Source organism: Sciurus carolinensis, chromosome 1, assembly GCF_902686445.1.
Source record: "Sciurus carolinensis chromosome 1, mSciCar1.2, whole genome shotgun sequence".
Lineage (NCBI taxonomy): Eukaryota > Metazoa > Chordata > Mammalia > Rodentia > Sciuridae > Sciurus > Sciurus carolinensis.
Window position 1 is genome coordinate 197,914,414 of NC_062213.1, and position 27,861 is coordinate 197,942,274.

At 61.6% G+C, this 27,861-nt stretch overlaps 1 protein-coding gene and 1 long non-coding RNA gene across 5 annotated transcripts; one reads left to right on the plus strand and one right to left on the minus strand.

The window, feature by feature from the left end:
- Nucleotides 1–3,611: 3,611 nt before the first annotated feature.
- On the plus strand, nucleotides 3,612–27,622 carry Epha2 (EPH receptor A2). Of its 2 annotated transcripts, none has more exons than XM_047546013.1 (17): nucleotides 3,612–3,808; nucleotides 8,479–8,546; nucleotides 10,029–10,698; nucleotides 17,761–17,916; nucleotides 17,987–18,319; nucleotides 18,773–18,888; nucleotides 19,268–19,421; nucleotides 19,864–19,966; nucleotides 20,311–20,366; nucleotides 20,586–20,711; nucleotides 20,795–20,983; nucleotides 21,105–21,166; nucleotides 21,281–21,490; nucleotides 21,600–21,749; nucleotides 22,173–22,366; nucleotides 22,944–23,099; nucleotides 26,685–27,622. In XM_047546013.1, exons 1-17 carry the CDS (start codon nucleotides 3,727–3,729, stop codon nucleotides 26,788–26,790), a joined length of 2,931 nt encoding a protein of 976 aa, XP_047401969.1. In that variant the 5' UTR covers nucleotides 3,612–3,726; the 3' UTR covers nucleotides 26,791–27,622. The 2 variants fall into 2 exon arrangements, with proteins under 2 accessions (XP_047401969.1, XP_047401976.1); XM_047546020.1 differs by having other exon boundaries at nucleotides 19,867–19,966.
- On the minus strand, nucleotides 14,861–23,097 carry LOC124980457 (uncharacterized). 3 transcript variants are annotated; one of them, XR_007107810.1, is made up of 7 exons: nucleotides 22,918–23,097; nucleotides 22,755–22,814; nucleotides 18,880–22,619; nucleotides 18,010–18,338; nucleotides 17,770–17,908; nucleotides 16,118–16,337; nucleotides 14,861–15,991 (listed from the first exon to the last, which is right to left on the minus strand). It is a non-coding gene; the product is annotated as an uncharacterized LOC124980457 (long non-coding RNA). The 3 variants fall into 3 exon arrangements; XR_007107809.1 differs by having other exon boundaries at nucleotides 18,880–22,814; XR_007107807.1 differs by having other exon boundaries at nucleotides 22,755–23,097.
- Nucleotides 27,623–27,861: the final 239 nt, after the last annotated feature.

A 27,861-nucleotide genomic window follows, 5' to 3' on the forward strand; every position in this document is an offset into this window, starting at 1 on the left:
ATATAGACCGGGTGAGGCACTCTGCTACACTTGGAGGCTCAATTCTCCTGTGCTCCACCAAGGCAGGTCTGGGAGAATGAGTGCAGGCTGCTCGGATGGAAAGAGGGTCCAGGGACGATGGCATTCAGGCATGACAGCACATGATGTGTTCAAGAAGAGCAGGCAGACCTGGCTCTGGGGCAAGACATGCGTAACCCTCCAGTGCCACCTCTGTGGTGTAGGAGTTGTGTGACTTAAGTGAGTTGGTTCTCTTTTCTGAGTCCTACTTTTTCCAAAGTTGGGACAATATTAGATCTTCCTCCAGGGCTGCTGGGAGGATTAAATGGGTTCACACAGATGAAGTGGCTTGGCGTACAGCAGACCTTGCAGAAACGCGGACTGGAGTGAGTGGAGGAAACTGATTCAAAATGTCGTCATCACATGTGAGTATCTATCCAGTGAGTCCCACATACAGGCACTGTTCTGACTGGTGCCAGGAAGGCAGAGTGCTGCGAGAGTCATCCCTGCCTCCAGCGATCTTCACCGTTGAGTCAGGGATACAGTTCAGAGGCTCAGGAAGCAAGAAGGAGTTCACGTGGCTGAGACTGGAGCTAGTGGCTCAGGGGCAGGCCTGGTCCCTGGGGGTTTCACTAGTGAGGTGGTCACTAGCCTGCAGAGTGGGTTCTGTAGAATTCAGAGACAGAAGACAAAAGAGGTGCTCATGAGGGTGTGTGCTGGATCCAGACTAGAACCCCCGCTACAACTTTCACGAGCAGGGCTGCTTCTCTGCAAAACTGGTACAGTAACGGTGCCCACCCCTTGCGGGTAATGAGAACCAAGTGGTTCAGTGTGCTGAGAACTGGGCCTGGTGCACAGCAAGCACTTTTATAAGTTTTGGCTGCAGCGATCTTTTTTGATAGTGTCTGGCTCTTGGCCAAAGGCAGGTGCAGATCAAAGGTGGGGTGGTTGAAACCAAGGCTTCATCCTGCTGATCTGCTTGTTCCCTGTTCCCAGCCAAGTCCTAGCAGAGGTGAGCACTCTCCTGTCCCTCTCTCTGTCTCTCTCTCACATACACACACTCAGGTTCTACCTGCCTGTACCAAAGACGTGCCCGCTGCAATGGCTCTTAGGCCCTGAGGGCTCTTTGGGGCCTTTCTAGGTAATTCCATTTCCATTAGAGCTGATTATGTCACAATAAATACCACATTTTTGTGCGGCTTTATAAGACTCACTGGAGAACTTTCCTCCTTAGCATCCAGTCACCCAGAGCCAGAGACTGACTTGGGACAAGAAAAGAGGAAGGTTACCAAGTAGGTGACTGAAGGCCAGTGAGCTTCCCCCACCCCACACCCTCCTGCCACCTCACATACCCCGCTTCCCACAGGCCCCTGCTCACGCCACTTGCTGTAAGTGAGCACCATCCGGCTCCAACACATACTGTGGGTACACAAGCCACAGCTGTGGGGGCCTGCCTGACACCAGCGTGGGTGGGCCCAAGCTTTTGGGGCTGTGTGTGGAAACCCACACATGCCACGCAAAGGACCAGCATGCAGAGGCTTCAGGGCACCAGATCACGCCCACACCTCCATTCGCCATTAGTTCATTCAGCAAATTTCTACAAACACCCTTGGCCTCTGGAATGTGTCAACATACAGAACCTGCAAGTGGCATATAACATATATGTACAAACAGAGTGTTACAAACAACTCCTATGAAGTCTTCTGTGAGCTAGGGTCCCAGTACACACGCAGTACACATGCAGAACGCTCACCCATACCACCTACTATGCACACGCATGTGCCCATCCACAGAGCCCTGTGCACACCGCATGCCCGCCCTCGCTAGATGTGAATTCCTTTTGCTCAGCCGCATGTACAGTAATAACAGCTGAGATTGAACTGGCGCTCTCTGTCATCCTGCCTGTGTGCCTTGCACACGTAACCTTATCTGATCTTCACAGTAGCTCTCCCAAGGAGGTTCTCCTCTTCCTGATGAGCAAACAGAGGCTCAGAGAACAGAAACGACTTGTTCAAGCCTGAGTTCTCAGTCACACTCACGCCATGCCCTCAGAACAAACCCTCTTACGCTCACATGTACGTCGGCACCCACGTTCACACACACGCCCATGCTCAAAGACAACTTTACACACTCACACATGCACTCATGTACAGTTCCTCCCATGGCCACATACTCTCACACACACTTATAAACCAACACTACGTCTACACTCACACATGCATACACACCAACACGTGTCCACACACACACACATCAGTACTTACATCTACCACATCCACATTCAAACACACTCTCGCACACACAGACTCACTCTCATGCACGCCCGCACACACTCGTGCGCTCTCCCTCGGAAGCCCAAGGCTCCCCTCTCATCATCCTGATCAAAGGCTTTAATTAACCCCAACACCCATAATTAACCCTTCCTCTCCCCCTCCAGGGGAGATGTCCAGACCCGCTTCTCAAGGGCAGAGGCCAAGACCAAACTGTCCACATTTGGCAGGAGGACCCAGGTACTTGAGTAGCCCAGTGTGGGTGCTGTGTCAGGGGTCCATGGAGTTGAGGAGAGGCTGGGGTCAGAGAGGGGACGGGCAGAGGGAAGCCTGGGAAGCCAGGCTTGCTACAGCTGCTCCTTCCACCCTGGCCAAATGGCGATAGGGCAATAGGCATCTGGGGGTGGCCGGGTGGATGAGAGGACATTTCCCATTTGTTCCCCAGTCACTTCTGTCAGGAGCGGAGGTTGTGAACTCATGTTTGAGGAACCTTTGAGGAGAGGCCCCTGGAAGGGACAGGCAGGAGGCAGGTGTCCCCCAAAGTGTCAAAACATACCAACTTGCTCTTCCTGCCGGGTTCACGGGATGAAAGGTGTTAAGCTCAGCCACCGGTCCCCAGTATGCAGCAGGGGTTAAAGCAGAGGCCAACCGACACAAATCCTGCCTCTACTACCTGGGAGTTGTGTAATCTTTGGGCCTGGGCACAAACTCTGGTAGCCTGAGTTCTCTTCTAAAAAGTGGGGACAGTGATGGCTGCCTCCCAGAAGAGCATTAAATCAGATAGGCATGTCTGACCTGTTCCCAGAAGAGGGCTGCTCCTGGATCACAGTAAGCTTAGACGCTCCTGAACAAGGGAACTCTCCTGGTCTTTCAGAGGTCTGGTGCGCCCTTCAGCGGTCCAAGAGAGGAGTCATCCGGATTATTTCAGGGCTCCTCTCACAGGATTTTTGCTAAAGAGGCAACTACTTCTTGAACCTCCGGCCCAGCTCTGCCTAGAGTGAGGCCAACGCTGAAGGCAAAGGACGAGAGAGGGATGGCTCAGCGCACGTCTAGGCAGAGCATCCCGGATTCAGAGATCCCCGGGGACTAGCGCGTGGGGGCGCTGGTGCTTTGAGACGCGCAACCTCTGGAGCGCCTGGGGGCACCGGCGAGTCCAGAGGGCCCCAAAGTCCTACTCAAACCTCTCTGGACTTTCCCTCCCTCCCTTCCCGATGCCAGCCCGGCCCCTTTAAAGACATTCCTGAGGGCGTGGCTTCGTTGACGTCAGCGCGGGGCATGAATGAACAGGAGCGGGTTCTCACCCAACTTCCATTAAGGACTCGGGGCAGGAGGGGCAGAGGTTGCACACCGGCGGGCGGGCGGGCGGGCGCGAGCTAGCCGGACACCGAGGCCTGCGTACGCGCGTGCGGGCGTGCGGGAGCCTGGCGCCGGGGATCTGTCCCGGAGCGAGAAGCGCAGCATGGAGCGCCGGACAGCCGGCGCCTGCCTCGCCCTGCTGTGGGGCTGCGCGTTGGTGGCCGCGGCGGCTCAGGGCAAGGAAGGTGAGTGTGCGCGCGGAGGCCCGACCTGCCAGGCGCCCGGACCCCTCGACCCCTGCTCCTCCTGGAGCGCGCACTTCTATGCGCGCAACTTTGGACACCGACCAGGGGCTGCCCAGTCTCGGCGCGCTGCGGTCGGGAGGGCGCGCGGGCTGCGATCTGGACGAGCCTGGGGCTCCTCGCCGGGATTATAGGGGCTACGTAGACCAAGGGGTTTCGGCTCCGGCGCGCGGGACTTGGAGGCCTCGGAGAAAGGGACACGGCGCGGGCCACGCGGTTGCAGCCGGCTTCAGGAACGCGTCCCGGTGCGGGGCGCGGGGGTCCCAAGGAGAAGGGGGTGTCTAGGGGGCTTTCCGTGGGATCAGCTTCTTAGTGGCTTGAATTCACTTAACTCCCTTGTCCCGATTTTGTGAAGGCATCTGTGGAGGCCCCCGTTTTGGAGGAGGGCTCTCACGGCTCAAGTAGCTCCTGCTCCTGGAGATTTTCTCCAAGCTCCACTTTGCCTCCAGTCCCAGGAGTGAGCACGGGGAAAGATTGGGGTCTCCCCTTCCCACGCACGCCCTTCTCTCCTTCCCAAGCCGCAGTCCCGAACTCCGGGACAGGTTAGGGGAGCTGGGAGAGAGGACAGGAAGTCCCAAAGTCAAGTGTTCTGAGTAAGGGGTGACTCAGAACGAGGAAATGCGGCAGGTGGGGGCGCGGTCTCCCGAGGTGTGGAGTCGTCACCCCAGGGCCACCAGGGAGCCGGGACACCCGGGGGTGGGGGATTGAATCACCCACCTCCGCCCCAGCGTTTCTGGAGCCGCGCTGGGTGAGGGGCCCGAGACTTTGTCCAGGGCGGGGCAGGTGTGTGGATGGGGGCGTTGCCTCTCTGCTAGGGTCGCTGAAAGGATGGGGGCCCCTGCACTTGACCGAGGACCTTTCTGTCCACCCCGCCGAGGGCGGCTGCGGTTCCCAACAGAGAAAACAAGTTTTCCTCGCCTGCCCGGGCTGAGCGCGGCTCCCCCAGGCTCCACCAGGGGGAAGCCCGGAGGAAATCCTGGGCCGGTAAGAGGTTGCCTTGAGCCTTGCGATCTTTTTCCGCCTCCAAATTGGTCTTGGAGGCTTCGCTCTTCCACGTTGGGAGGATAAAGAGGCCCGAGCAGCGCTCTGGGGGGCGGGTGGTTGGGCGTTTGGGGATCACATCCCTGCTCCAGTCCCTGAGCAGACAAGAACCCTGGTCCCAGCTCAGAGCTCTGGTGGGGCGCGGTTGGATGCTCAGTACCCCCCTCTCGTGGTCCTCCCTCCTCCAGGGGGACTGTGGTTGGAGAGAAGGGGAGAGACAGCTGGAATCAGTACAGGCCTCTCTCCTGGGCTGCCAGGGGGTGGGGGGATTAAACGGTTGTTTTGTTACTTGGGCCCCAACCCCCAGCCACTCTCCCCGAGCCTGGAACTGCCTTGCGCTCTGCCTGTGTGCGTCTCTCCGGCCTATGCTCTAGTCCAGTTCCCCATTGCCACCCCGCATGGGACGGAGGGGAAAGGGGTGCATTCTGTACGGGGTGGGGACATGTGAGCAGCCTCCTAGGGTCTGTGCCTACTCCGGATGGGAGCAGGGCTCCTCACCCAGCTGGCAGCTGCTACTTGCATTTCCTTTTTCTTTTTGGTGCCGGGGACTAGACCCGGGGCCTCGTGCGTGCTAAGGCAAACGCTCTACCCTTAAGCTGTGTCCCCAGCCCTGGGTTCCTTCTTTGGGATTCCCACTGGATGTGCTGTGTCTGCGCTGGGGAGGTTAGGAGGGTAGGTAGGAGGGCACCCAGGCCTGTCTGCCCAGGCTGCTCTGGTTCTCTCTTCTTTGCCCCATGCTTGCATTTGGAGGCCCAGGTGGAGCCTGCTAGGTCCTCTCCTCCTGCCCATTGAGTCTACCCTCCTTTACAGGTGGGGAAACTGAGGAGGCCTGACTTGCCAGCCAGGACCCTCTGCACAGAGGGTCAGACCCTGCACCTGGGCAAGGGTCTCTGCTTGCCCTTGGTTTCATGGTAGATGTTGGTGGGAAGCTAGCACCAGGACCCTGGTGGCCAGCGTTGCTGACCACAGGCGCTGCCTGTGAAAGCGGCCTGGAGAGCCCTGGGCTTCTTAATTCTGTAGGGGCCCCCTCTGCCTTTTGTCTACCCTTCCACCCTTTCCCTGTTTTCCCTCCAGGGTCCTGGCCTCCTGCTTCCTTAGGCTTTAGTGAGCTAGTCTTGGGTACAGAGGGAGGGGGCAGCAGGGAGAGAGCGTTGGGATAGTGGGTGTTAGTACTGCATTTGTGGGAAAAGGAAGCAATGTGGACCACAGGGTGGCCTTTATGGAGGGACTTCAGGTAGAAGGCAGTTCTTCCAGGGGTGGCTGGCGAGGGGGTTGAGGGTAAATGGGTAAGGTGCCAACCGGGCCAACCTCTCAGTGAAACTCTAGGTGGCTGAAGGGCTTCAGGCTCCCCCTGGAAGCCCAGCCTATGGGCCTGGAGGAGCTCAGGGAAGGAGCCCTATACATCAGGAACCAGCCAGGACCCAGGGGCGGGCTGGGCTCCCCTGTTCCTGGTGGTTGGTTCTAGGGAATTTCCTGGGTGGGGGCTGTGGCTGGAAGCCCCTGGGGAGGCTCCTTCCTGATGAAGGTTTCTTTTCTTCTCAGATTGAGCCCTGAGATACTTCTAGAGCCAGGACCAGGTTGCAAGGGGGCGGGGCTTCCGTGCCAGGTTAACCCTTCGGAGGCTGGGAGCCATGATCTCACTCCTTGGGGTGTGGACTGCAGGTTCCTGCACACTGGGCACGTGTGCGTGTGCGTGTGCCCTCAGGAGCATCCACATTGTCTTCCTCCCTACCCAGTTGGAGTCAGGAACCCCTAGATTCCTTCCTGTGTAGCTAGAACATTCCATTTGCTAGTGGAGTTAGTGACTTTTCAACCTGGGCCCTGGACATGTCTGAACAAATCCCTGTCCCTCCCCCAGAGCTCCCCACACCCCCACCTATGCCATGGGGCTTGGTGCCACATCAGATTTCCTCCTCCCTGGCTGGGCTGCTGGACCCTTCCTAGAGAGATCTGGACGAGGCCAGCGGTCAGGGTGGCAGGGCCTGCAGTACAGACAGGGCAGGCTCACCTCAGAGGAGGGCTTGCTCTCTGTTTATTATTATATCACTATTTCTTGTGGGATTGGGGATTGAATCCAGGAGTGCTTTACCACTGAGCAATATCCCCAGCCCTTTTTTCAAAATTTCTCTGTTTTTTTTTTTTTTTTTTTTTTTTTTTTTTGAGGTGCTGGGGATTGAACCCAGGGCCTTGTGCTTGCGAGGCAGGCACTCTACCAACTGAGCTATTTCCCCAGCCCCTTTTTTCAAAATTTGAGATTGGGTCTTACTAAATTCTCCAGGCTGGACTCAAACTTGCCATCCTCCTGCCTCAGCTTCCTGAGTGGCTGGAATTACAGTTGTGTGTGACCATGCCTGGTGGGCTTTTTATTTTATACTATTTTCCTTTTATTGGGCATCGACCCCAGGGCCTTGCACAGTGCCTTACTGCTGAGCGACTCCCAGCCCCGGGAAGGGGTTTTCAGGCTGCCCTCAAGGCCTCCAAGGCCTCCACACACCCCCCGGCTCCCCACACAGGTGCCCTGGCTTGCAGCCTGCCTGCTCTCCCTGCCCTGGGCTGGAGGAGGCCAGTTCTCAGGCTCCCAGGCTGAAAAGAAGTGCCTCCCGGGTCCCTTCCGCTCCGCCTGAGGCCTTACCCTCTGAGTGCAGGGGCTCCTGTAGGTTTAAGCCTCAGTTTCCCCAACTCCTTGGCCTCCAGGAAGGGCGGCCCTTGTTGCTACTACCTGGACTTCACTTGGAAACGGAGAAGGCCCAGTGTCTTGGGTCTTGGCTTCAGCCACTGACTGGCCCAGAAGCAGAGGGACCCTGGGAGGTGCCCTGGGGCGGGGCCAGCTCTAGGGAAGCCCCTGGCAGTGGGTCCCTCTGCCTGGCCCTGGCACCTGGTCCCTCTGGGCCTGGAAGTCCCCCACCAGGGTTTTCCTCCCTGCTCTCCCCAGGCACTCCTGGCAGGGGCCCTCGCCAGCTGTGTGTACCTTTGGGCCCCTCCTAGAGGCCCTTGTGGGTTCAGGGCTTTATCCGCCCCTCTGTGGCTTTTGTAGTGGGAAGATCCGTTTCCAGCCCTCCCCTCCCCCAGAGCTCTTTCCACCTGTTAACGGAGCTCGCTGATGGAGCCCGCGGGACACGTGTGTTCACGCGTGTGCGCCTGTGTGCGCCGCACGGCCTTGGTTGGGTTGGGGAGGTTTATGCCAGGGGGATGTCACAGGAGCAGACACCGGAGTCCCTGATCCAGTGTCCCCAAGGTCCACGTGTGTGCAGGGCTGCCAGGGAGCGGGGGAGGCCTTGTTCAAGGAAGCAGAGGGGCTGGCGGGCGATACTCAATACCCCGCTCACCCCAGCTCCCTGCCCAGCTGCTGCTCTCCCGCTGGGCTGAGTCTCTGTCCTGCCGGGGGCTGCCTCAGGGGACGGTGTGACTGGAGCCCTGGCCTGGGAGAGGGGAGGCCCAGTCCTGACCCCGACCTGCTGTGTGACCTCCACAGTCCCGTCCCTTCTCGGGTCCAGGTCTCTGGGCTCCTGGGAGGCCTCTCCCCTCTTCTGCCCTGGTCCTCCTCTCACGACCCCCTCCTCTCTCTCCTGCAGTTGTCCTGCTGGATTTTGCGGCAGCAAAAGGGGAACTTGGCTGGCTCACACATCCCTATGGCAAAGGGGTAAGTCGGCCTTGGGGCTGGAACAGGGTGTGAGAACAGGGCGGCAGGTCCCCTGAGAGAGGGAGACGCTGGGACTCAGGGAGGCTGGGGCCTGGCCAGATCCAGCAGCCGGGCCGGGCTTCCGACTCAGTCCTGCCTCCTGCACTGGACTGAGTGGCCCTCCAGGCCAGCACTGGCAGGGGTGGGAAGATAGGGCAGGGGCCGGGAGGTCGAGGGGCTGGCAGGGGGTGCCCCAGAAGAGCCAATGGCCCGAGGGAACGCTTGGCTTCCTCCTTTAGCCTCTGGGGAGGGATACAGTTGACGGCTCCCCGTCTCGAAGACCAGCCCAGGGGGTGAGGGGTGCGGAAGAGGGCGCCCCACAACTCCAGGACCGGGAGCCATTTGCTCCTGCCTGGCCTTGCTCCCCGATCCCTACTGTTGCTTCTCCTTCTCACCCGGGCTGCCCCTCTGTGACCAGGATTGCTGGCCTAGTTTTGCTTGTGACCGCCCTGGGACCTTGGAAGAACTGCTCTGGGGCCTCCGTTTCCTCCTCAGTACAGTGGGGTCCAGCTGAGTTTGTCCTGGTGCCCTGAGTCAGGGAGGCGGGGTCTGCAGGGGGCTCCTCGGAACAGTTCCCACAGCTGGTTGGAGCTGGTGACCTGGGCGCCTCTGCAGACACAGCTGCAGCAAGGCCTGGGGCGTGCGTGGCTGCGAGTGGGTTTCAGGGGTCCTGGGGTGTCCTGCAGGCCTCGGGCCTGGGCCAGCGTCACCCAGTGCAGCCCTGTCTCTTTCCTTGTCCCCTCTGGTTTCATTCACTCAGTCACTCGGCCACTTAACCAGGACTTCCCTGAGCACCTGCTCTGCCACGGAGGCCCTGGGATAGAGAGGGATCAGGTGCAGCCCCTGCTCCAAGGAGCTCAGAATCTAGCGTGGAGCCAGGGTGGGCGTCACTGTGTGCCAGGCGCTGTGATAAAGGGGATGTGGGGACGGTAGGAGCCAGGGAGAAGTCTTGGCCCAGCCTGGGAGGCCCTCCTGGAGGAGACTGGGCTCTGTCCTGAGGAGGGGAGAATACGTGTTGGTCTGTTCTGGGCCCAAACAGGATGAGGGAGGCTCACCCGCCGCTCTGACTGCCCCTGCCCCCTGCCACTCACACACATTGAGCCATGTGGCACGTGACCAGTGACAGAGAGTGGCCATCATGCAGTGGTGGCTTCTTGGCCAAGCGCTGTGCCTGGCGTTTTGTAGACATCCTGTCATTTATTCTCACAGCAGCCCTGTGAGGTTGGGGGTCCTGCACCCATTATAGGGATGGGGACGTTGAGCCTCAGAGCTTAAGTGACCTGCCTGAGGTCGCACAGAGCCCCCTCCACCCCGGGCTCAGGGTCTCAGGTTCAGCACCCTGACATTAGGGTCAGAAAGAGCAAGGGTGACAGCCTGTCTCCGCTGCTCCGGGCCCCAGTGTCCCCGGGCACCGACCCGCACTGACCTGTCCACCCCGCACAGTGGGACCTGATGCAGAACATCATGAACGACATGCCCATCTATATGTACTCCGTGTGCAACGTGGTGGCCGGCGACCAGGACAACTGGCTGCGCACCAACTGGGTGTACCGCGGCGAGGCGGAGCGCATCTTCATCGAGCTCAAGTTCACCGTGCGCGACTGCAACAGCTTCCCGGGCGGCGCCAGCTCCTGCAAGGAGACCTTCAACCTCTACTACGCCGAGTCCGACGTGGACTACGGCACCAACTTCCAGAAGCGCCAGTTCACCAAGATCGACACCATCGCGCCCGACGAGATCACGGTCAGCAGCGACTTCGAGGCGCGCAACGTGAAGCTGAACGTGGAGGAGCGCTCCGTGGGGCCGCTGCGGCGCAAGGGCTTCTACCTGGCCTTCCAGGACATCGGAGCCTGCGTGGCTCTGTTGTCGGTCCGCGTCTACTACAAGAAGTGCCCCGAGCTGCTGCAGGGCCTGGCCCGCTTCCCCGAGACCATCGCGGGCTCCGATGCCCCCTCCCTGGCCACCGTGGCGGGCGCCTGCGTGGACCACGCTGTGGTGCCGCCGGGCGGCGAAGAGCCCCGGATGCACTGCGCGGTGGATGGCGAGTGGCTGGTGCCTATTGGGCAGTGCCTGTGCCAGGCGGGCTATGAGAAGGTGGAGGACGCCTGCCAGGGTGAGTGGTGGCTCCCGGGGTGGCGGGGCAGGGGCACGTGTGGTGGTTTCCTCATGGAAGCTGCAGGGTCTTTGCGGAAGTCAGTTTCCTTATTCGTGACTGAATTAGCTTAATGATGGAGACTGAACGAATTGAGAAACAGTCTGCGTGGAGGTTGTGAGGCAGGACTCTCAAGAGAGAAAGCCTGGCTTCCAATCCCAGCTCTGCATGTAGCTGTGTGACTTCAGGCTGTTTCCTTAACCTGTCTGTGCCTGAGTTTCATCCTCTGTAAAATGGAGATGATCCTAGTATCTATCTTGTAGGGTGGTTATGATAATCAAATGACTTAATACTCATAAAGTGCTTAGGTCAGTGCCTGACACATACTTTTAAATGTAGCTGTTGTTTTTGGTGCTTCCCACAAATAGTTCCTGAGTATCTGCTCTGCACCAGCTCTGTGGAATAGTCCCAGGAGTTAGTTCATTTCTGTCATTAACTCCCTGTGTGTCCTTAGGCAAGTTACTTAACCTCTCTGGGCCTCAGACTTCTCTTTGGTAATTAGAGGTCATTGAATTGGACCCAGGCTTTGCCTTAGACTCACCTGGGGAGTTTCTGAACCAGGTCTGCGTGAAAGGAGCGGTGGAGGGGGACGCAGGGTCCACCCTTCTCGCCTGACCCTCCCCGGGCCACAAACACAGATGAGCCTAGAAAAGGGACCAGTTAAATCAGACTCTGGGAACAAGGCCTGGGCATCAGTGAGCTCACATTAAGGAGGACACGGCTTGGCAGGGCCAGGCCTGTGACAGCGGAAATCTACAGCCAGGTGACTCTTCAAGGGATGAGGCCTTCTGGAAGTGGCCGTGGGGCAGGGCATTTTGGGAAAGCGGGCGACCTTCACAGGCCCACGCGTCCCTCTCTCTGGGAGCCTCTTGCTGAGATAAGCCGGGTGTTGGGAAATTGGCTTCATCCCTGCACATTCCTGCTGGTACCTCGGGTGAACCTCATTTCGGCTCCAGCCTGGGGCTTTCCGTGAGGAAAGTGGAAAGGTTCAGCATCACGTAGATCCGGTGCCTGATCTCCAGCTGACCGGTGGAAGCGGTGCATGCGTTGGAGGTCCTCGAAGTCAGAAAGACAGGGTCCCCAAGGCTGATCCTCAGAATCTTGCTTAACCCAGCCTGTAAAGCCCTGGCGAGAAGTTCCGAGGCGTCTTGGTGGCCATGCGCGTGTGGTATCTGGAGTCTCTGCTCCGGCCCTTCTGGTCCTCCCAGCTCCCCTGTGCCGGGGCCCCCTCCCCCTGCGGCCCCTGTTTAGGTGACCTCAAATGCTCACTCCCAGCTCCAGACAATGACTGGGGTGGGGGGGCACCAGTTGGGCGCAGGCTCCTCCCACATGACGTCCTCGCACAAGAATGCGGGGGTGGGGGTGAGGGGCAGCTGAAAACTTTCCACAGGCCTGTGATTCAGGCCCGGCAGAGATAAGTGGAAGCGGGTGGGGGGTCTCTCCAAGCCGCTCCCCTTCTCTGGAGGTGGGGGTCAGGACCCTGGCCTGCTTTCTGTGTAAAGAGCTGAGCAGGCCCCTGGCTGGGAGGGCCAGTTCCCTAGAAGGACATTTCACTTCGCCAAGGGACCCTCCCCAATTGCCGGCCACCTATTGCCCACCCAACCCATTCCCCTGTGGCCGGGAATCCCCAGCCTGGCTCCACACTCGGAGCAGCCGTCTGACTGTGACCCTGGAAACTGGTGGTGACCACCAGAGACAAGTGCTTTCTGAGCCCTGTATCTGCCAGGGGTGTTCTTATTCCCATCCAACAGACAAGTAGCTTGAGGCTCAGAGAGGCCAAGAGGCCCACCTGGCGTCACACAGCTAGGAGGTGGCTGTGTCAGGATTTGAATCCTGGCAGCCAGGCTGCAGGATGGTCAGGAAATGGGATGGGAAATGGGCAGTTCCTCTGGAATCCCTGATTCAGCTCCTGGCCCCGGGACAGTCCTGGTGCACGGGACTAGGGCCTTGTAAGGGGAAGGGGAGGGGCAGGGTCTTCCCTCCCTGTTGACCCTCTTTGGGCCCGCAGCCCAGATTCTGCCCCCGGGGCTTCTACTGAAGATAAACAAACTCAGAGGGGGGCGTGGTGTGCCAAGGCCACCCAGCACCTTGTCCAGGTCGCTTGGTCTCTCCCCAGGAAGCCCAGAGGATCCTGGAAAGGGTTGAGTGGGCAATAGCGGGAGGGAGGCACCTGGGAGGTGCCTCTTGCGGACAGGTGGGCACGCTGCCCAGCCCGCTCCGGGAGCTATGTCAGGAATGAGCCCCTTCCCTCCAGCCCCCCCGCAGGCTCTGCCCAGGGGACAGTGGAGTCACTCGGCTGGCCGCCATCCCCCGGGGCTGCCTTGTCTCTGCTTCCTGTGTTGGCATCACTGGTGGGCCCCGGCTGGCGCCTCCGTCCAGGGAGATAGCTGGCCAGGTGAGCAGGTGGCCAGCGGCCATGGCCAAAGACAGCCCAGCAGCTGGGAGGCCAGCCCCTTGGGACTGTCCCCTCCCGACTCCAGTTTCACCGTCTTAGTTCGTGGGGACACCCCATTCCTCACACCGTGCTTAACGTTTCTCACGCAGGATCCCCTTCATTCCTCAAAATGATCCGGAGAGGGCGAGGACCTTATCCCCATTTTGCAGATGAGGAGACTGAGGCCCAGAGAGGAAATAGAGACCCAGAGAGCTGGGACCTGGCACGAGGAGGGCAGTCTGCTGTCCCTAGGCATCCCTGATTGTGTGTCCTTCCACCCACAGGCAGCGCGGCCTTGGCGAGTCCCCTCTGGGCCTCGTTCTCCCCATTTCTAAAATGAGAACTTGGGCTCTGAAGGAGCCTGGCCCTGGAGGTCAGCGCCAGCTCCCGTGGCCTCCTGGCTCAGTCAGCTGTGGACTCTGGCTCACCGTGTGCAGTGAGGAGGGGGTCCCAGCCCTGGCGTGCTGAGTGCCCAGGCCTAGCTGAGTCCATAGTGGAGGGGACAGCTCTGGTGCCGGTGGTCCTTGGGCAGGGTGGCCTTGGGTCCTGGCTGGGCTGTTTGCAGGACCCCTACTTCATTGGGACCTGGCTGATGCCTGGCTGGGGGCTCACAGGCCCGTCCCTTCCCTGGGCAGCGCTGGCCTTACTTCCATGGCCTGCAGAGGCAGGGATCCTGGGGCAGCCCCGCCCCCACCCCTTGGTGGCTCTGACCTCTCGCCCTGCCAGCCCTTCCTCAGCTCACACCGTGGGGAGCCTGGGCGCGGGCAGCTCCGCTGGGCAGGCCCGGCCCTCCCTCCTTCACCGGAGGTGAGTGGGTCCCCGGAGCGGAAGGCGGGAGGGCAAGCGGGAGATAAGAGGCGGCAGTGGAGGAATGTGCTGCGGCTCATTCCTGGGCGCGTGTGAAAGGGCCAGGGTGCTGGCAGCCAGGGGCCCTGGGAATGGACCCCCGCGACAGCAGGTCTGCTGGGGAGCGGGAAGTCACCAGGGCCCGAAGTTCTTAGTCCCCCCATTGGCTGGGCCAGGAACTCGAAGGTCACTCGTTTGCTGCCGTCAGGGCACAAAGTCCAGGCTCCACATCTTTGGGCGGAGGTGGTGCCCATGGTCACTCTCTGGGCCTGGCGTGGGGAGGTGACTGGCCCTAGGCGAATTGCCACTGTGACCTCTTAACCCCAGGACCTTGCCACCTGAGGCCTAGGAGGTAGCCAGGCCTGGGGGGAGGGGCTCTGCTGGGGGCTGGACTTGCATCATGCAGAAGGTGGCTGTCCCTGAGTCACCCCACGCTGCCACCTGAGGGGCGGGCATCAGGAACTGGAAAAACTGGGGCGCAGCCTGGGCGCAGCGGCCGTGCCCCAGTTCCCCTGCTTGGGGTGGCCGGGGCCTGCCAGGCAGCTGGGCACAGAGACGCTCCACACAGGTGTGCCAGGGTGCGCCAAACCAGGCTCTGGTGCCAGGCCGGGGGTGTCCAAGCATATGGCCCCTGGGGGAGTCCCTGAGTGTGGCGCTGTGAACCCCGAGCACAGGCTCAGCTGCAGCCTCCAGCCAGGCGGCCAAGAGACACCGACGAGATCCTGTCATGCCAGACCCTAAATCAGACTCCCTTCCTGCTCCCGGGGCGACCAGTCTGACGAGGATCCCAATTTGTGCAGAAATAATTCAAATGACACGCGAAAGCCAGGCTGTGAATTCCCCTGGAATTGAAAGATGTTTATCTGTGTCATCACCCTCTCCCGTCCCCAGCACTGTGCCAGACCCGTAGGACGCACTCCTTTCTTGTTTGGTAAACATGAGGTTGAGTAACAGATGCCTTAATGGGGCCCGCGGGGGCCAGGGGCAGCCAGTCTGGGAAGGCTGTGCGGAGGAGCTTAAGCTGGGTACTGAAGGATGCATAGGAGTTCGTTGGCTGGCCTAGGGATGGTGGGCGTGGGTGCCCTTGTGTGTGTGATTTTCTCCCCCCTCGCCTGCCAGAATGCCAGGTTGCAGCTTGCCGGTGTCCTACTCCTGAATTCTGGGACCCCAACCCGTGCAGACTCCCCGCCAGCCCAGGGAGATCCTGGCCCTTGGGGTTGGAGGAGGGGCAGCACATTCTGGTCAGGCACGCACATGCCCTGTTGCCGCCGCCTCTCTGCTGTATTATCTGGCACATCCGCAGCGGAAATCTCTCCAAATTCCCTCTTTCCTGCCGGCAGCAGGCAGGCCACCCCCAGGCTTTGGAGCCAGAGAATGGAACCCATCTCTTCCCCCACTTCCTCCTCTTGGCCTCGGGTGAGGGGCTTGGGAGCACAGGGTGGCCAGTTGGGGCAGCTGGGGGTTTGCAGGTGTCTGGGGCCTGAGCTGGGGGCTTGGGGTGCACTCGCTAGCGGGCGAGCCAGGGCTGGGGTGGCTGTGGTTCTGGGGGCCAGGCCCACAGCCCCAGGCCCCTACCCCCCGGACCTGGACCATGGATCCAGCTTACCCGGGTCCCAGTGGTCAGGTCAGAGCTGGGGAGTTGGGCTTCCCGGAGTCTCATTTTTTAAACTTGAAGATTTGGGGGAGGAGAGAGCTCTGTGTATGTGAGGGGGAGATTGGAAATGCACATGGATTTCTTAAATCCAACAGGAGACTTTCAAAGACATTTGGGACTCCAGGGGGCCACTTTAGCTAATCCCCCCGCCCCCTGGCATGGGCTCTGTGCTCTTCCACACACACTGCGCTCTTCCCTGGGAGGGGATCCGAAATGAGTCCTGGAATTTTCTGGCTGTTGCTGCAGGTCAGGCCTCGGCTCCTCTCTCTTTGGGCTTACTGCAAAGCGCTGGTTTCTCTTAACTCCAAATCGGGGCGTTCCTGGGCAGGGAGGCAGCGAGGAGAGAGGTTGAAGCCAGACATCCTCCGTTTACATTTTGGTGTCGGGTCCTGGGAGCTTGGAGGCCTTGGGCAAGTTGTTCTGCTTCTGAGCACCACTTTTCTCACCTGAAGAATGAGGTGTGTATTGGTGGCCGTGCCTAACACGCTGTGCTGTGAGGACCGAACGGATGTGACGTGCTTGGCCCAGACCCTGCACACAGTGGGCGCTTCATGCATGCTCACTGTCCTTGGGGGTCCGAGCTCTGCACAGATCAGGCGTTGGTCCTGGGCCTCCGTGGTCCTGCTGCGTGTCCCCAGCCCCCTGTGCCCAAGCTCTTGGCTTGTGCTAGGGGCAGAGGGGATAGGAGAGGCTGTTCATGTGGCCCCGGGCCACGGTGGCAGGGGCCGCGCTGCCTCGAGGGACTGCCAAGGGCAGGGTGCACCCTGGCTCCGAGTGGACTTGGGGGTCTCAGTCTGAGCTTGCAGAGCTGCTGTCCCCTGTCCCCCTCGCTGCCTCTGCTCACACAGGGCACTGGGCAGGGAGGGGCGTGGCACCACTGCAGCCCAGGGCGAGCTGGCCAGGTGTGGGTCGTAGCTGTGCCTAGGCCAGGTCACCTGTGTCTTTTCCACAGCACTGGGGACTGAACCCAGGGCCACACGTGAGAGCCAAGTGCTCTTCACCCCGAGCAGGCCATGGCGCTCGATGCTGGCTTCCTGCAGGTGGTGTCCTCAGGCCATTACAGGCCAGGCTGCCAGGTCTTGGGCAGCCTTACCAAGAATTTTTCCTGGCAGTGCAGATCTGACTGTCAGTCACTTCTGACATCAGACCTTCAGCCGTCCCCACTGGCCCCAGGGTAAAGTCTACTTTCTGGCCTGCCATTCAGGGTCACTTGCCTGCTTCGTAGTCTGCTGCTTCCTCCATTTGAGTCCCCAGAGCGGCTGGTACCTTCTCTGTTAGTCATGTTCTGTCCCACCCCTAACTCCCTCCCACAGTCTCTGTGCTGTGGAACTCCTATGCAGCCTCTAAACCCCAGCTGGAGTCCCCTCTGACTCCTCAGATCCCTGCTAGGTCATTTCCCTTCTCTGTCCCATGAGCTACCTCTGTTATGGACGTTGCCGTGCTCCCTGAGGTGGGCCCTTGTTGTCCTCCTAGGATCCATGCTCCGCCTGGGCCCATGCTGTGGGGAGGACCCACAGGACAGGTGTGGCAGTGTCTCAGGATAAGCTAAGGGTGGCAGCTGCGGGGAGGTGAGGAGAGGTCTCCGGGGTGACCCCGCTCTGGCCGCTCCACGTCCACCCAAGCCCCTGACGGTGCACCGAGTCTGGGCCGCTTCCTGCTGTGGGGTCAGGAAGGGGCCCGGGCAGGGGCAGGATGGGGCAGGTGCAGGAGCCCCTGGCCAGCTGGGCCAGGGTGGAGCCTCCACCGGGGGAGGAAGAGCTCCTTCCTGCTGCCCTGTGAGCGGTGGAAATGACTCGGCCCTGGAAGCTGAGAGAGCGCAAGGCCTGGCCTTCCCGCTTCCTGGTGGGCCGGCCCGGAACGGTCAGGCGGCCGGTCCTGGGTGGGGGAGCCCCTGAGCTGGCTGATCAGGGCGGGTGGTGGTCACGGGCAGGCAACAGACACCGTGGAGGAGCGGATGCAGTTGCTTCCCTGCTGCCCGGTGGCGGGTGGGTGGTGACTACCTGGCCCTGCGATCAGGGGTGATGAGGGGTGGAGGTGGACCGTGGGGGGACGCATCGGGCTGACCGCTGGTGCCCTCTCTGCCTGGCAGCCTGCTCACCGGGATTCTTCAAGTCCGAGGCCTCCGACAGCCTCTGCTTGCCGTGCCCAGCACACACGCTGCCGTCCCTCGAGGGTGCCAGCTCCTGCGAGTGCGAGGAGGGCTACTTCCGGGCGCCCGAGGACCCGCTGTCCATGCCCTGCACACGTGAGTCCCGCGGGGCAGGGGGCGGGTGAGCCGGGCGCGGCGGGCGCTGACACCATCCGCCCCTCCGCAGGCCCGCCCTCCGCCCCGCACTACCTGACGGCCGTGGGCATGGGCGCCAACGTGGAGCTGCGGTGGACGCCCCCCCAGGACAGCGGGGGCCGCGAAGACATCATCTACAGTGTCACCTGCGAACAGTGCTGGCCAGAGTCCGGCGAGTGCGGGCCCTGCGAGGCCAGCGTGCGCTACTCAGAGCCCCCCCACGCGCTGACGCGCACCAGCGTGACCGTCAGTGACCTGGAGCCCCACATGAACTACACCTTCGCTGTCGAGGCCCGCAACGGTGTCTCGGGCCTGGTGACCAGCCGCAGCTTCCGCACCGCCAGCGTCAGCATCAACCAGACAGGTGAGTGCCAGGGTGGTGGCTGCATGCAGAGATAGGCGGCAGAACAAGAAGTTTAACACGCTGTCGCCGAGCCACTTCCAAGCTCTGTGACAGTGGGCAAGTTACTTAGCCTCTCTGGGCCTCAGTTTTCTCATGTGTGAAGTGGGCAGAATAACAGCGATTGAGAGGATTTATAAACTGTTATCTTTAAGGCCCTTAGAGCAGTGCTTGGTTCACAGACAGGACTCAGCAATTGCTTCATTTTTATTATTTATGTACTTCTAAATACTCGCAGGCACCTCTGTGCCGGCCCCTGTGAGGCCCCGGGGCTCTGCCATCTGCGCTCTAGAGCTGCCAGGCAAGGGTCCAGGGTGGGGCCTGAGAGCCTGGGCCATGGGGCAGCTGGTCTGCTCGTCCTCTGTCCCCTGCCTGCAGTGGCTGCTCACGCCCCTTCCCACCCTCTGTCCTGCCCAGAGCCTCCCAAGGTCAGGCTGGAGGGCCGCAGCACCACGTCACTCAGCGTCACCTGGAGCATCCCGCCACCACAGCAGAGCCGCGTGTGGAAGTACGAGGTCACCTACCGCAAGAAGGTAGCTCGCTGAGGGGTCTGTGCTGGCCCCGGCCGGGCCCAGGACCAGCGGTGGGCTGGCCACATAGATGCTCACAGCCTCGCCGCGGAGGGGCTCCCAGGGCACCTCGGCAGTGACCGTGGGCGTGCTCTGGATCCTGGAAGCAGCAGTGGGGCGGGGAAGGCAGGGTCTCGGGACCGGACAGCCCTGGGGGGAGTCCTGGCTCTGGCCTCACTGTGACCTTGAGCGAGTCAGCTCGCTTCCCTGAGCCTCAGTGTCTTCCTCTGTAAGAAGAGCCTCCAGTTGCTGACCAGGACCAGCTCGCTGGAGGGGTGTCTCGGGGGCGCTGAGCTGAGGCCCTGCCCTGGCCTCACCGCCTGCCCCGCCCGCCCACCCACAGGGCGACTCCAACAGCTACAACGTGCGCCGCACGGAGGGCTTCTCTGTGACCCTGGACGACCTGGCTCCGGACACCACCTACCTGGTCCAGGTGCAGGCATTGACGCAGGAGGGCCAGGGGGCTGGCAGCAAGGTGCACGAGTTCCAGACGCTGTGTGAGTTGAGGGTCCCGGGCACATGTCCCCCCAAGGCTCTGAAACTGAGCCATCAGGACGTGGGTGGGGGGCGGATCCAAGTTGAGAAACTCCAGTCTCCTGGTCAGCGGGGCCTGGGACGGCCCTGCGTGGACTGTCCCCTCGTGGGGAGAGGGCAGAGTTGCAGTGGGACGTAGACCAGGGAGGCACATCAGGAGTGTCCTGAGAAAGAGCCGCACTAGGGGCTCTGGCGTTGGCAGACCTGAGTTCAGATTGTGCGCTAGGGACGGAGCCAGAGTGGAGTCCCCACCCCAGACCATCCCTGCCGTGAGGCCCACAGGGAGGCCCGGGATGGGCCTCAGGAGCAAACCCCAGCTCAAAGGAGACCCCGTGTCCTGGGTACAGCGGGGCGGGGCTGTGCGACTTGGGTGGGGGGCTTCCTGTCATCAGCTGGTCTTTCCAGCAGCCACAGAAGGTCCTGGCAGCATGGCAGTGATTGGCGGCGTGGCCGTGGGCGTGACCCTGCTGCTGGTCCTGGCAGGAATCGGCCTCTTCATCCACCGCAGGTAGGATTCCAGTCCAGCCCGGTCGCTGGCCCCGGGTGAGGTGGGGGTGTGCTGAGCAGACTGGCTGAGCAACGCCTGGCACCACGGGGGGCTCAGGACCCCGTGGCGTTACCTCTGCAGGAGGCCTGGCCCCCTGGTGAGGGCAGCCTCTCTGTGGCCGCTTACAGGCCGTGATGGGGCAGATGCCAAAGCCTGTGTCCTGGCTGGCATTTGTTCTGGCTCCCGCACCCCCTGCCCCAGAGCAGAGGCTGAGCGGGGCACTGAGCGTGGTCGGTGCCCTGCAGGTGGTCCCCCGGCCCGGGCAGGCCCCGCTGACCCAGGTCGGGGCCCGTGGGTTCTTTCAGGAGGAAGAGCTTGCGCGGCCGCCAGCCCTCGGAGGACGTCTACTTCTCCAAGTCAGGTGAGCCACGGCCCCGCCTCCCAGCACCCTCAGGGGCAGGGGCGAGGCCGGCAGGGCGCCCCGGGCAGCTCGCAGGGCTCTGCCAGAGGGCCCGGCCCCACAGCCCGGCCCACATCTCCCAGGCGCCTGATCAGGGGCTTCTTCCTCCTCCTCGAGGGGCCTCGCCTCCCAGGGGCCCCTCCCCAGCTGCCTGTGACCCTGCCCTTCTTCCCCTTCCAGAGCAGCTGAAGCCCCTAAAGACATATGTGGACCCTCACACCTACGAAGACCCCAACCAGGCCGTGCTCAAGTTCACCACCGAGATCCACCCGTCCTGCGTCACCCGGCAGAAGGTGATCGGAGCAGGTGAGCCGGAGCGCCTGTCGCCGGGTGATCCGGGTGGAGCTGCCCGGCACCCAGGCTGACCGGGCTCCCCCGCCCACCCACAGGAGAGTTTGGGGAGGTGTACAAGGGGACCCTGAAGGCGTCCTCAGGGAAGAAGGAGGTGCCCGTGGCCATCAAGACCCTGAAGGCAGGCTACACCGAGAAGCAGCGTGTGGACTTCCTGAGCGAGGCCAGCATCATGGGCCAGTTCAGCCACCACAACATCATCCGTCTGGAGGGCGTCGTCTCCAAATGTGAGGCTTGGGGGACCCTAGGGGCCTGACACAGGTTGGGGGCAGAGGGGCTGCCCACAGCTGCGCCCACCTCGCCCCACGCCTGGTCTGCCTGCCTCACGCCTGTGCCAACGCCCCGCAGACAAACCCATGATGATCATCACGGAGTACATGGAGAACGGGGCTCTCGACAAGTTCCTTCGGGTAAGGATGCGGGCGCTGGCGGGCAAGGACATGGGCAGCGGTGGGCAAGGGAGCTGGGCCTGGTGCCCTGCTGGGCTCGGGGCCCCGTGGCAGCTGAGGGCTGTGCCCGAGCAGGAGAAGGACGGCGAGTTCAGCGTGCTGCAGCTGGTGGGCATGCTGCGGGGCATTGCGTCGGGCATGAAGTACCTGGCCAACATGAACTACGTGCACCGCGACCTGGCCGCCCGCAACATCCTGGTCAACAGCAACCTGGTCTGCAAGGTGTCCGACTTTGGCCTGTCCCGCGTGCTGGAGGACGACCCCGAGGCCACCTACACCACCAGCGTGAGTGGGGAGCGGGCCGTCCCTGTGGGCAGGGGGACTGCTCTGCCTTCACTCTGCCCCAAGGCCTGGCCAGAGGGGACAGCAGTGACTGGGCCCGGCTCCGCTGCAGGGCGGCAAGATCCCCATCCGCTGGACGGCCCCTGAGGCCATCTCCTACCGCAAGTTCACCTCGGCCAGCGACGTGTGGAGCTACGGCATCGTCATGTGGGAAGTGATGGCCTATGGCGAGCGGCCCTACTGGGAGCTGTCCAACCACGAGGTGGGCGGCCTCCCCGGGCTGACCGAACGCCAGCCCCAAGTTCTGGGGCCCAGGCAGCGGAGAGGGGGGCTGTGGTCCGGCTGACGAGGAGCAGGAGGTGGGGTGTGCACTCGCACGTGCGTCTGCATGTGTGTCCACGAGCCTGCTTTCTGACCCGGGCCTGGTGAGGAGCAGCACCCTCGCCAGGGGACGTCCAGAGGGGAGCCGGGCCGCCGGGCGCACGGTGGGCTGCAGGACCTCCTCCCCGGCGCTCTGGAGCCAGCCCCTGGCCCCTGGCCCGTGTGTGGCTCTGAGGGTGGCGTTGGACCTAACAAAGGAGGTCCGTCCCGTCTGCCTCTGGGGCTCCCTCCCTCCCCTCCCTACCTCTGTGCCCCGATCCCTGTGGCTCCTGCGGGGCCACCCTGACCCTCCTTTCGCACCCAGGTGATGAAAGCCATCAACGACGGCTTCCGGCTCCCCACGCCCATGGACTGCCCGTCCGCCATCTACCAGCTCATGATGCAGTGCTGGCAGCAGGAGCGCACCCGCCGCCCCAAGTTCGCCGACATCGTCAGCATCCTCGACAAGCTCATCCGAGCCCCCGACTCCCTCAAGACCCTGGCTGACTTCGACCCCCGGTGAGTCCCACGTCCTTGGCCCGTGGTGACCCCCAGCTTCACTCTTGGGGTCTCCTGAGCCACTTGGGTGTAGCAGCTGGGGGAGTCGGGGCGGCGAGGGGGCTCAGAAGTCATGCTTGGGCTTCCCGTGGAGGTGGCGGGGTGTCTAACTGGCGGGAGACACCAGCTTCCTGGGACCTGTGCTGCCGCTGCTCCGCACTTGACGTGTTTTAAGTCATCAGAACCTCCTCCCAGAGAGGTCCTGAAATCATCCCTGGTAGATGAGGAACAGACACAGGGGCTAAGTCTCTCTTGTGGCTGGTGAGTGGCCGGGCTGGGGTTGTGACCCCAGGACCCTGAGTCTCTGCTCCTCGCACTTAGTGATTTGGGGTCCTGACAGTGGTCTTACCGGTGGGATCAGAGGAACAGCAGTAGAGGTGGAGGCTGACCACTTCCACTGTGCTGCTGCCTGTCCAGATGAGGAAACCGAGGCTCGGGCAGCTGCGTGAACTGCCCAGACGAGGGAGCAGCGGGGCTGGGGCCCAGACAGGCTGGGCGCTGCGGCTTCTCACCTGCAGGTGGGTGGTTCCCGTTCCAGGGTGTCCATCCGGCTGCCCAGCACCAGCGGCTCCGAGGGGGTGCCCTTCCGCACGGTGTCCGAGTGGCTGGAGTCTATTAAGATGCAGCAGTACACAGAGCACTTCATGGCGGCTGGCTACACGGCCATCGAGAAAGTGGTACAGATGACCAGCGAGTGAGTAGCGCCCCCCGACCCGCCCCGCTCCCTGGAGGCGGCTGCGATGCCCCGTCCACTCCTTACCCTCTGGCTCGCCTCCCTCGCTGCTTCTCTTTCTCTGGCGGGGAGAGCTTGGCAGGGGGAGCCGAACAGGAGCCTTGGACACCGTCCTCACTAGGACAGGACAGGAGGACCCACTCATGTCCCACCAACAGGGGAGACAGGTGCAGAGAGGAGCCCCGGAGAGGGAGCCCCCGCCGGCCACTCCCAGGCACGCCCCCCACGCGGGCGGCTCCGCCTGCAGAGCGTGCGGTCCGGGGTCTGCCCGCCCTCTGGCCGTCCCTCTGGCACTCCCCTGCCCTCTGCACTCCAGCACTGTGACTTCCCAGCACAGCCTTGGCAGGGCCACCTCTTCCGGTCCCTGCAGGGAGAGGACATTATCCTCTCAGCCTTTTGTGCCTCTAAAAATAGTGGTGAGTCCCGACAGCCCTGTTTGTCCAGGGTCCAAGGTCTTGTCCAGAGCAGGCCCTGGGCCTGGGAGGCTTTGGGAACCACATGGAGGGGACAACCTGGCCTCCCACAGTTCTGGGTCACACAGGCTCTGGGATTTGGACCCATGCTTGAATATTCTCTGGGGCTTCTGGAAACTGCTCAGTGGGGCTTCCAACCTGCTGGCGTGGCCAGCCCCTGGGGGACGGCCTGCAGTGGGAATCAGGCAAGGACAGAGCTAACCGGAGGGCGGTGCAGGGACACCAAGAGGGGACACAGGTTCCAGGGTCTCTCTTGCCCCAGCCAGCAGCAGGGCCCTGCCACCACACCTGGGTTCCAGTCCCACCTCTTCCTAACAGATGACTTTGAGCACATTAGGTCCACTTTGACCTCAGTGGTCATTTCCTGTGGGGGGGCCTGCACAGGTCTGAGGAGCTGGACATGCCCAGCACACAGTAGGAGCTTCACTGGAGCCTTCTTGTCCATGTCCCCCTGGCTTTCTGACCAGGGTCAAATGCCTGGGTTCCTGAGCTCTCTCCTCCCTGGGAACCTGGGTCAGGCCCCTCGGCCCCTCCAGGGGTCCCCCCAGCAGGACAGCGCAGCTTCCCTCCTGGTGACCAGAGCTGAGGCCGAGAAGGGGTTACAGGAAACACATGTTCTTGGAAATGTCCCGAAATAGCCTGGGGTGCTCCTCGCCAATTCCTTTCCCACGAGCGGGGACAGGGCTCTGGATGGACGGAGGCCGTGCTGCACGCGTGCGGCTATGCAGGACCTGGCTCAAGCCAGGAAGCCACCGGGCTCCCCTCCTCCCGCCAGCCTGTGGTGGCCTCAGAGATGGGCCCTCTGACTCAGCTGCGCAGAGACTCCCTTTGTTCTGACTCTTCCCGAGTAAGTGGGGATCTCGACACACTTCAGAGTCTGCAGTGTGTTGTCTACACAGGCCAGAGCGCTCTCGGGAGCTGGCGGCAGGTGGGCCCTTGCCCCGGGGGGCTCAGGGTTCTGCTTCCCGCCCCAGCACCCGGCTCTGCTCCCTCCTTCCCTCCGAGGGCCTGCCACTCGCTCCGCTGCCCGGGTTTCTAGACTAGTGGTCCCAAATGGTTATTTTGAGGGGTGATGAGACAGGTGGGTGTTGTACCCCACAAAAACGCCCAGTGTCAAGGCCACGGCGAGTGGTGACCAGCGTGTGGGCTGGGGCACAGGCACATGGCTCAAGGTCCCCTGTGCCACCAACACAGGCTCTGTACAGAAGCAGTACCACAGGGCGCAGGACTGGACTGACCTGCGGGCACCAGAGGCCATTTCTTGTGCCCCCTCCTAGCGTCCAGAGCTGCACACAGTAGGTGTGCACTGGGCATGTGACCTTGGAGTTGCCTGGGGCCAGGGCTGGCATTGCGAGTGCTCGGGAGGAAGACCGGACAGTGCGGAGGTGGCGTGTTGAGGGGAAGGTTCGGGACTGAGCAAAAGTGGGGGGCTGGGCTGCTTCTACACGGATAGAAACCGAGGCACGAAGGCCAGGCCAGACCCGCCCGGGGCTTTGGAGGAGCCCAGAGCGTCTGTGACCGGGGAGAGGGGCCCCAGTGGCCTGGGCAGGGGCTCAGGCCTCGCAGAGCATTCCTCTGCTCGTTCTGCATTCAGCAGACCCTCCCCGAGGACCCAGCCTGTGCCAGGACCCCTGGGCGGCCGTGTGAGGGAACCAGCCTCCACTCTTGTCCTCTTGGAACTCACAGACCCGGTGACTCTTAGACTGAGTGTCACTGTCTTCTGGGACCCAATCACACGCAGACTTTAGCACTTCAGCTCAGCGAGTCTGGGGTCGCCCGGGATTCTGCCTTTTCTGGGTGTGCCACCACCCTGGTTGTTCTCCATAAGTGCTTTTCCAGCATCCACATTGTGACACCTCTAAGGGGTGGGAAAATGCTCCCAGCTATGTAGGTTTAAAGTGTCACTCAAGTGGTAGGTTTGGAAGTTCTCCCTAAAGTCTAACTCCTGACTTTCTTGCTGCAGCATGAGCAGCCACCTCCTTCACCTGGGTCTGCCCTTCCCTGCTCAGCACTTCTCGGAGGGTTCCCGGAGCCTGTGGGAAAGTCATGTCTCCGGAATTGCAAATAGGAGCTCACACCATATAATTAGCTCCGTTTACAGCTAAGAGACGGCTGTAAAAACCTGGGTGTTTTCATGGGTTTGGGCTGATGGGTGAGGACAGTAGAGGAGAAAACTCCCAAAGTTAGCAATCAACGGCCTGCTTGCGGGCTGCCGGGAGCATAAGTGGTTTTACGAGGGGATGGGGGGCGTGGTGGGGGAGAGGCAGGGAGCCTGCCCCTCTCTCGGGTGGGAGAGCCTGGCACTCCTGGGAGCGGCTTTCCACCTGGCCCCGGAGCCGCGCCCTTCAGTCTCGGGTCGCCTGCCTGCCATAGGACGCTGCCATCCCATTTGGTAGGGGAGGGAATGGGGTGCCCACAAGGGAAGACGGCAGCCTCGGGTGACCTAGTCCCTGGATCTGGTGACCCACAAGTCCTGCCCTGCGTCAGAGTTTTAGGGCCGGATGGTCCTTCAGCAGGTGATTTCCTGAGCCCCTCCTCAGTTGCCGGCGGAGGAACTTAGGGAGAGAGGACGAAATGAGGCGACGGATAGATAGGAAGAGACCTTGAGTGGAGGGCTTTGTGCAGCAGCCTTAGAGGGTCCCTGGAAACCAGTCACCTGGTAGTGGCCTCATGCTACCTGGAGAAGGGGCCTCAGCTCCCCAGCGAGTGGGGAGGGGAGGCATTTGTTCACCACTGGTTCATCCCCAGCTCTCACCAATGAGCTGTGTGACCTTGGGCAATTCACTCCACCTCTCTGAGCTTCAATTCCTGAATTGCCAATAAGAGGGTAAAAAGAGCACCTACCTCTTAGATAATCGTGAAGGTTTGATTAGATTAAAACGGGCACAGAGTGGGTGCTTCAGTCGTTCTCCTAACTTTGTGGATGGTGATCTCCTCTCGGGCCTCCCTGACAGGAACTCTCTCGCCCCACAGGCGCCCTGGGTCTCCTCCTGCCCCCGCTACCCTCCCTTCCCCCATCCACCTCCCTCCGTGGCTCTGACCCCTGACTCTTCCTCTCTGCCTCCCTGCCCAGTGACATCAAGAGGATCGGTGTGCGGCTGCCCGGCCACCAGAAACGCATTGCCTACAGCCTGCTGGGCCTCAAGGACCAGGTGAACACGGTGGGCATCCCCATCTGAGCCGGGCCCCGCCCGCCTCGGCCAAGAGTACTTGAAGGAACCCAGTGGCCTTCCTGCCAGCGCTATGGTCGGCCGCCAGGGACCTTATTTATTTCTAGTCCTTCTTGTTGATGGCACCCTGAGGCCTCTGCGGGGGTCGTGGATGACATCCTGCCCTGGACCGACGAGGCGGTCGGGGATGCTGGCCGGGGCCTTGTCCCTGGCAAGGGACATGGCCCAGCACTTAGCAGGCGCCATCCAGTTCCCAGCATCCCCTGGGGCGAGCCCCACCAAGACCTTTGGCCATCCACGAGGGACATTCCAAACTGACTGCCCTTTGCCTTCTCCCACCCGGGAGAAGCCACCTTGGGAGATGGGGGTCAGCCCTGGCCACATGCGCGGGTGGCCACCGCAAGCCCCACCCTTGCTGAAAGGGGCAGACCTTGAACTTGGCTGGGTGAGCCCCGCAGTGGTGCTCCGTCCTCAGTGCCTTCTGCAGACCCCCGGCCCTGTCCTCAGCCGGGTGGGACAGGCCGATCTCTTGCTTTCCCGGGGCCCTTTCAGGACGCTTGGTTGTGTTGAGGTTTTTTAAATATATATTTGTACTTCATGGAGAGAATGCGTGTGCGGCAGGGCCCTGCCGGGCTGGGAGAGCGTGCCCGGGTGGGACACGCCCAGGCGGGGGCTCCCCGGCCACCGTCTCCCGCCCTCTAGACATTCCCACACTGTCAGTGTTAATGATTTTGTTTTGTTGGATATTTTTTGGAACCTTAATTTATTATTTTTTTTATATTTATTGTTAGAAAATGACTTATTTCTGCTCTGGAATAAAGTTGCAGATGTTTCAAACTGATCTTGGCTTTCGGTCTTGGGCGCGTGCTGGGGATGGGGAGGCCTCGGTGCGGGTGCCGGGGGTGCGGGCTCCCCACCAACCCTGAGCGTTTAAACAGAGCTTCTTGCGTAAGGCGGGCATGTCCTGTCGCTCTGGGAACAGGGGTGGGTGGGAGGTGGGCAGGGGGCCAGGGCGCAGGCCCCGCCAGGCCCAGCCTCCATGCCAGCAGGCCCCGATCACCTTTGATCTCCAGGCTTGGG